The sequence below is a fragment of the Netta rufina genome (assembly GCF_964035555.1).
Source record: "Netta rufina genome assembly, chromosome: 21".
In the NCBI taxonomy this organism is placed as follows: Eukaryota; Metazoa; Chordata; class Aves; order Anseriformes; family Anatidae; genus Netta; species Netta rufina.
Window position 1 is genome coordinate 1,490,402 of NC_140145.1, and position 8,255 is coordinate 1,498,656.

Genomic DNA, 8,255 nt, shown 5'->3' on the forward strand with positions numbered 1-8,255 from the left:
GCGCCGGCGCCCTGCGCCCCCGGCCCGTCCCCTGCCGCCGGTGCCGCCGGAGCCGCAGCCGCAGCCGGAGCCGCAGCGGCGGGGCCGGGACCGGGACCGGGGCCGCGGGGCCGGGGCCGCGGGGCCGGGGCGCGGTGCGGCGGGGCCGGGCCGGGCCTGTCGCGGCGCCGTGCGGCGGGGCCGCATGAGGTTGATGCTGCTGTGCTGCACCTGGAGGGACGAGCCCATGGGGGAGGAGGAAGGTGCGTGACCCCGGCCCCGCCTGACTCAGCGCTTCCGCCGGCCCCCGCCGCCCCCCCGGCCCCGCGCTGCCCCCCCACGGCCTCCCCGCGGCCCCCATCCGGCCCGCGGCCCCCCGCGCTCCCGCATCGCCCCCTCCCCATCCTCCTGCCGCCCCCCCCCCCCCCCCACGTCTCCCCGGTCACCCCCGCGGCCCTCCCCGCGCCCCCCCTCCCCCCCCGAAATCTTCCCCCGCGTGCCCCGTGCAGCCCGCACCCCTCCTGCACCCCTGCGTGGTCCCCTTCATTCCCCATCGCAGCCCGCAGCCCTACGTCTGCAGCCCCAGCTGCCCCCAGACGTTCTCCCTGCGCCCCGATCTCTTCCCCTACGCCCCCATGCAGGCTGCACCCCCACATCTCCCCCTGCATCCCCCCCACGCCCCCAATCCACAATCCAGCCTGTGTCCCTCCGGCATCCCTACATCCTGCATGCACCCCGTATCTAGTCTGTGCTCCCCTGCACCCCCACATCCCCCTAATGCGCCCCCATATCTCCCCCTGCACCCCCACATCTCCCTACTGCACCCCCATATCTCCCCCTGCACCCCCACATCTCCCTACTGCACCCCCATATCTCCCCCTGCACCTCCACATCCCCCAAGGCAGCCCCTGCACCCCCATATCTCCCCCTGTACCCCCGCATCCCCTACTGCACCCCTACCCAGCCTGCACCCCCATCAGCCCCCTCCAGCCTGACTCCCCCCTGCACCCCCAGCTCACCCCTCATCCCCCACCCAGCCTGCATCCTTCCCTGCACCCCGACATCCCGGCTGCGCCTCACATCCACTCTGGACCCCTTGGACTCCTCGCGCCCCCATCAGACCCACTCTCCCGGTGCCCCTGCAGCCCTCCCCGTCCTGCACCTTCCTGCCCTGAGCCCCGCACCCCCCAGTGCGCCCCATGCCACCCTGCAGGCCCCCATCCTCCCCTGTCCCTGTGCCCTGTTCCATTTTGCACCCTTCCCCTGCATCCCTTCCAGTGCCGTCATCTTCCTCATCGCCCTTTGCATCCTTGCGTGCATCCTGTGATGCTCCTGCACCCTGGCTGCCCCGTGCCCCAGCACCCTCTGTACACCCCCTGCATCCTCCTGCACCCATCCTGCGCCCCTGGTGCCTCTGCAGGCAGCCCTCTCCCTGTCCTGCATCCCCACGCTGCTCCCGCGCCCCTCTGCATCCCTGCGTGCACCTGCATCCCCCAGCACCCATCCTGCACGCCTGTATCCCTGCATGTAACTTGGATCCACTGCACCCCTTCTATCCCGCACCCCTTCAGCTCCTTCCACACCCCCTTCACCCCCCCCACCTCCCTCTCTGCACCCATCCAGCACCCCGTCTTCCCCATTACATCCTCCAGCACCCATCCTGCATCCCTCTGTATCCGTGCAAGCATCTTCTGTTCCTCGCATCCTGCAGCCCTTCGTTCTTTTGTAGACTCCCCTTGTCCCCCCCCTTCATCCCCTCCTGCACCCACCCAGCACACCTTTGCCCCCTTTCCCCCTCTGCACGCCTCATTCACCCCTTCATCCCCCTGGCACCATCCTGCACCCCAGCGTGTGCCCCCAGATCCCTCCCCACCCGTGCCCCCCTGCCTGCCCACCACAAGCACTCAGGCATCCCCAATGTCCCCGCTCTGTGCACCCCAAACATCTGTCCTGCAGCTGCGACCTGCTGGGCCCCCCAGTCTCCCCACATCCCCCTGACCACTGGACACCCCGACATTCCCCACACCCACATCACCCCACCCCTTCCTCCCTGCACCCCTCTGCTGCCCAAAGCCTCCCCCATCCCCTTGCACCAGGCACTCCCGCACCCCCTGCGTCCCCATCCCACCCAGTGTCCCTTGTGAGGACCCCCACACTCCCCCTGCACCCTCCCACCCCAGGGTCACCCCTCCTGCCCCACCGGCATCCCCCGCCTGCCCCACACTCCCTCCCCGACTCCTGCTTCCCTCTGTCCCCCTTCCCCGTTGCCCTGTGCCCCTCCATGTCCCTGATGCCCTGCCAGCCCCATGGGGCCTGTGTCCCGATGTCCCCATGTGTCCCCTGCACCACCAGCCCCTGGAGCCACCCAGCACCCCGGGGACGTGCACTGGTCCCCTTGGCACTGCCTCTGGGGGAGACCAGGGGGCAGTGTCCCAGCCGGCCCTCTGCCGAGGGGACGGGGACTCTGCCCACGTCCTGGTGGCAGAGGTCAAACCCTGCCCCGTGCTCAGCCCTGTCCCCACATCCCCCCATGCTGGGGACACGAGCACAGTGACCTTGTCCCCGTTACGAAGCCCGGGGATCGATGGATCCATCGATTGGGAACCGGGGGTGGCTTCGGTCCCTGCGGGCACAGGGGGGTGGCGCAGGCGGCCGGAGCTGCGAGCCCGTGGCGTGGCCGTGCCCGGGCTGGGGCCGGCGGCCGGGTGACAGCCCTGTCCCCCAGGGACCGACCTGCCGGTGTGTGCAAGCTGCGGGCAGGGCATCTACGACGGGCAGTACCTGCAGGCGCTGAACGCCGACTGGCACGCCGACTGCTTCAGGTGGGACCCGCGGGGGCGGCACCGAGCTGACAGCGGGCGGCCGGGGCTCTGCCCCCCCTGCGGCGTCCCGCGGGGTCCCGGCCCGGCTTCCTGCCCCCCCCTTCCCTCCCGGGGGGTGCGGAGGGGCCGCGGGCTGATGTCACCGCCACCGGCCCTCCCCGCTTCCTCTTTGTCGCGCCCTCCCCGAGCCTCGAGCAGCGGGAGGCGACGGGAGGAGGCCGGGCCGTGGGGGGGGGCGGCCCGGGCCGGGGGGGGGCTCGGTGTGGCCGTGCCGGGCTGGGCCGTGCCGCCCGGTGCCGACCCGTGCCGAGGATGCTGGCGGCGGTGCTGAGGAAGAGCCGGGCGCTGAGCGCCGGAGCCAAGTAAGGGGGGGTGGGACGGGGGGGGCGGGATGGGACCCGCGCTCCTCTGCAGCCCCGGGGGGCTCCTGATCCCCCCCCTCCCTCCCCGGTGCTCGCACCCCGCACCCCGAGGCTGTGGCGGACAGACGGACAGACGGACAGAGGGACAGAGGGACAGGCGGGCGGCCACCAGCCCCAGCGCAACCCGCGCTGCGGGGGCTGCAGCTGGATCCGGCCCCCCCCGCGCCCCGGGGCAGGCGGGTTTCCGGCAGCCTGCGGCCTCTCCCCGCGGCCTGCGGGGGGGAACGGGACGGGACGGGACGGGGCGGGGCGGGACGGGACTGGCGGCGGCGGCGGGGGTAAAAGGGGGCTGCGGGGCGGCGGCGGCGTTTGTGGCCCCCCCCTCCCCCGTGTCACCCATCGGCCGCCCCGTCGGGGCGCAGCGGGCGGCGGCAGCGCGGGGGTTAAAGGGGCGGGGCCGCCGTGGAGTCCTCGCGCGGTGACGTCATGGGGTGGGGAAATTCCGCGCCGTGACGTCACGCCGCGCTGGTGTTGCTCCTGTCCCCGGGGGGGGGGGCACTGCGGCATCGCCCCCCCCGTACCCCCCCCCCAACAACCCCCCGGCACCGCACCCCCCCCAGCCCCGCAGCCCCCGTCCTGCTGGCCCCGCGGGGCCCTTCCCATCCGGCCCCGGATTTTGGGGTCCCCCCTTTTGGCTGCCCCCCCCCCCCCCCCCCCCCGCGCCCCATAAATAGCGGGGGCGGCCGCGTCCTGAGTCACGTCGGGGCCGTGACCGTCAGCAGGGCCCGCGGGACCCCGGTGGCACCGGGACCGGCAGCGGGTGGGTGGCAGACAGACAGGCGGACACACGGACACACGGACACAGCTTGCGCTGGCAGCCAGGGGAAGGGACTCGCCGTGGGGCTGTCACCCCGCGGTGTCCCCATGCGACCCCCCCCGGTCCCCACCGCAGGTGCTGCGAGTGCGGGGCGTCGCTGTCCCACCAGTACTACGAGAAGGATGGGCGGCTGTACTGCAAGAAGGACTACTGGGCGCGCTTCGGGGAGCTGTGCCACGGCTGCGCCGAGCAGATCACCAAGGGGCTCGTCATGGTAAGGCTGCGGGGACCCTCGCCCACGGCGCTCTCCGCGTGGGTCCTCGCGGCCGCCGGAGTTCCCCATTGCGCGGGGAGGAGGCCGGGGGTGGCACCCGAGGGTGCCGCGTGCTGACGGAGCCTGCCTGCAGGTGGCCGGGGAGCAGAAGTACCACCCCGAGTGCTTCAGCTGCCTCAACTGCCACACGTTCATCGGGGACGGGGACACTTACGCGCTGGTGGAGCGCTCCAAGCTGTACTGGTAGGTAGCAGCCGCAGCGGGCAGGGCTGGCGGGTCCCCGTGTGCGTGTCCCCCCCCATGCCCACCCCTCTCCTCTCGGCCCCGCAGCGGGCACTGCTATTACCAGATGGTGGTGACGCCGGTCATCGAGCAGATCCTGCCCGACTCGCCGGGCTCCCGCATCCCGCACACCGTCACCCTCGTCTCCATCCCCGCCTGCTCCGACGGCAAGCGTGGCTTCTCCGTCTCCATCGACCAGCACTGTGGCACCCAGGGCTGCGGCGCCGAGCATTCGCGCACCGTCCGTGTCCGAGAGTGCGTAGCCCCGTCACCGCGGCGCCGTGTCACACCCTTGCTCCTGGGGGTCGGGTCCCTTCAGCCGGTGGGAGCTGCCCGCTGCAGGGCCTTGTTGGCGTGGGAGAGTGAAGGATAGATGTGACTGTGGGGTCCTGTCTGTGCAGGGTGGGGACGGTGGTGGCATGTCCCTGTCAGCTGGGGTGGCTTGTGGACGCTGTGCCGGCATGTCCCCAGCCAGCAGGGTGGTGTGGGGCGCTGTGCTGGTGTTCGCCCTTCTGCCAGCAGGGCTGTGGGTGCTACCTCAGCGTGTCCCCACGTGCTCGAGGTGACCTGGGGATACCATGTCAGGTGTCCCCTGTGGGGTGACCTGTGGGTAACATGTCAGTGTGTCCCCATGTGCTCAGGGTGACCTGTGGGCACCATGCCACAAGGGGTGACCAACAGGGCCGCTCAGTGTGTCCCCAGCCAGCAGGGACACAGCCACAGGGGCTGACCCCCTGCCGCACACTGGCCCCGCAGGGTGGACCCGGACTGCATCAGCCCTGACGTGAAGAACTCCATCCACGTGGGTGACCGCATCCTGGAGATCAACGGCACGCCCATCGGCCACGTGCCGCTGGACGAGGTACGCTGCCCCCGCACCCCCCAGCACGGCCATCCCGCGGGGTGCCCCCATGCCACCCCCGTGTCCTCTGTGCCCCCAGATTGACCTGCTGATCCAGGAGACCAGCCGCCTGCTCCAGCTGACCATCGAGCATGACCCCCACGAGCCCCTGGCCCGCGAGTCAGCGCTGGCGTGCAGCCCCCTCCCCGACCTGCGCAGCCCCCTGCGCTCCCCGGCCCCCACGCCCTGCGGGGAGCTCGGTGCCATGCGCCAGCGCACCGTCATGTAAGGCCGCCGCGCGTCCCCATCCCGTGATCCATCCCCAGCCGTGCTAACACCAGGGTGACCCCGCGTCCGTCCGTCTGTCTGTCCCGCAGGAGGAGCTGCAGCACAGACAAGTCACCGGGCTCCAGCTCAGTGGGCTCGCCCGCCTCCCAGCGCAAGGACATCGGCCGCTCCGAGTCGCTGCGTGTCGTCTCCCGCGCCCACCGCATCTTCCGCCCCTCCGACCTGATCCACGGCGAGGTGCTGGGCAAGGGCTGCTTCGGCCAGGCCATCAAGGTGTGTCACCGAGGGGGGGACACCGGCGGCACCCTTCCCAAGCAGAGAGCCCCTGCCGGCTGTGGGCAGCCACCGGTGTCATGAGCTTGGTGGTCTCATCTGCCCCGGCCCTGCTGTGGGGGGAGGACATGGGCGATGTGTCCTGGGGGTGTCCCCAGAGGTGGGAGCCAGCGACTCAGCGCCTGCCCTCTGCCAGGTGACGCACAGGGAGACGGGCGAGGTGATGGTCATGAAGGAGCTGATCCGCTTCGACGAGGAGACGCAGAGGACCTTCCTCAAAGAGGTGAGTGGCACGCGGCTCCCTGGGCTGGGGGGGACAAGGGATGGGGCTGTCCTTCCCCATGCTGGTGTGGTGCATCCCACAGGGGTGGTGCTGCGACAGGGCTGGGAGGGGGTGTGGGGATGGCCAGGCAGCTCCATGCCCATTCAATCCAGGGCAATTAGCGCAGGGTCTGCCTGGGGAGCACTGGGGTGTCCCGGGGGGTGTGGTGTGCCTGACGGGTGCCGCACCCCCAGGTGAAGGTGATGCGCTGCCTGGAGCACCCCAATGTGCTGAAGTTCATCGGGGTGCTCTACAAGGAGAAGAGGCTCAACTTCATCACCGAGTACATCAAGGGGGGCACCTTGCGGGGCCTCATCAAGAGCATGGTGAGTGTTGGGGGGAGCAGGTCAGGGAGCAGCTTCACGCCCCCACCCCGCGGCAGGGCAGGACCCCTCCCCGTTCCCCTCTTCCCACAGGACAGCCACTACCCCTGGAGCCAGCGGGTCAGCTTCGCCAAGGACATCGCTGCTGGCATGGTGAGCAGCCCCTGGGGACGGTGCCGCTGAAGGGGTGGCTCCGTGGGCTGGGTGCGTGTGGGGGTAGAGTGCTCCCCACACCTGCCCTCATCCCGTCCTTCCCCCAGGCCTACCTCCACTCCATGAACATCATCCACCGCGACCTCAACTCCCACAACTGCCTGGTGCGCGAGGTAAGGCTCGCCGTGCCTGTGCCACCAGCCCGGCACAGGGGCTCGGCCCTGGGTGGCCCCATGGGGCTGGCCCCACGCCTCACCCCCCTCCCTCCACCCAGAACAAGAGCGTGGTGGTGGCCGATTTCGGGCTGGCACGGCTCATGGTGGATGAGAAGAACCAGCCCGAGCATCTCAAGAACCTGAAGAAGCCGGATCGCAAGAAGCGCTACACGGTGGTGGGCAACCCGTACTGGATGGCTCCTGAGATGATCAACGGTGAGCGGTGTGGGGGGCACGGGGACAGCTGGGGTTCGTCCCCAGGAAGGGGACACCTGGGGACAGACAGGACATGCAGTGTCACCTGACCCATCCATCCCTTCAGGGAGGAGCTATGATGAGAAGGTGGACATCTTCTCCTTTGGCATCGTCCTCTGCGAGGTGAGTGCTGCTGCCCCCGTGTTGTCCCCAGTGCCGCCACGCTGTCCCCGCTGGTGCCCATCTCTCCTCCCTCGCTCCCTCCACAGATCATCGGCCGGGTCAGCGCCGACCCCGACTACCTGCCCCGCACAACCGACTTCGGCCTCAACGTCCGGGGCTTCCTGGACCGCTACTGCCCCCCCTCCTGCCCCCCCAGCTTCTTCCCCATCGCTGTCTGCTGCTGCGACCTGGACCCCGAGAAGCGGTGAGTGCTGGTGCCCTGTGACCCCTAGCTTGGGGACATCGGGGTGCTCGTGTGGCCGGGGGGGCTGCCGGCACGGGGGGTGGCACACCACGTGCCACAAGTCCCTCTCTCCTCAGGCCGTCCTTTGGCAAGCTGGAGCAGTGGCTGGAAACCCTGCGCATGCACCTGGACATCCACCTGCCGCTGAGCTCGCAGCTGGAGCAGCTCACCCGAGCCTTTTGGGAGACGCACCGGAGGGGAGAGGGGGGGCTGCCCCCCCACCCTGAGCTCCCCGACAGAGCCCCCCACCTGCACCCCGTCTAAGCTGCTGAGATGGGAGCCGCAGCCAGCATCTCCTCTGGCCCGGGGCCGGCCCCGGAGCCACCCTCGTGTCCCCTGTGCTCGCGCCCCATCCCTGGGAGCTGGCTCTCCCCGGGCAGCACAGCCTGCACGGCCCCCCGTACATAGCCCTGGCCCCCCAGGAGCGAGGGGTGGGGGGGACATCCCCCCCTCTGCTCACTTGGTGACCACACGGCCCCCCGCTTTGCACGCCCGGGGGCTCCCCTGTCCCACACCCGCGTCCTCGCGGAGGTGCCTTGGGTTTCCGTGAACTTGCACTGCAACACAGTAGGGGCGTCCCCGTTCCTCAATGAGTGGTGGGGGGCGCGGTCCCTGTCCCCCCCCCACCTCCCCACCGTTGGGC

At 70.8% G+C, this 8,255-nt stretch overlaps 1 protein-coding gene across 1 annotated transcript; it reads left to right on the plus strand.

Annotated features, from left to right (window-relative positions):
- Positions 1 to 178: 178 nt before the first annotated feature.
- LIMK1 (LIM domain kinase 1) lies at positions 179 to 7,876 on the plus strand (the record flags this gene model as incomplete). The annotated part of the gene is made up of 16 exons (XM_084299923.1): positions 179 to 242; positions 2,705 to 2,801; positions 4,116 to 4,254; positions 4,388 to 4,497; positions 4,585 to 4,791; positions 5,293 to 5,398; positions 5,478 to 5,662; positions 5,755 to 5,938; positions 6,135 to 6,221; positions 6,455 to 6,586; positions 6,677 to 6,736; positions 6,844 to 6,909; positions 7,011 to 7,167; positions 7,274 to 7,329; positions 7,416 to 7,573; positions 7,690 to 7,876. Exons 1-16 carry the CDS (start codon positions 185 to 187, stop codon positions 7,874 to 7,876), a joined length of 1,989 nt encoding a protein of 662 aa, XP_084156049.1. The 5' UTR covers positions 179 to 184.
- Between the last annotated feature and the right edge of the window lie 379 nt (positions 7,877 to 8,255).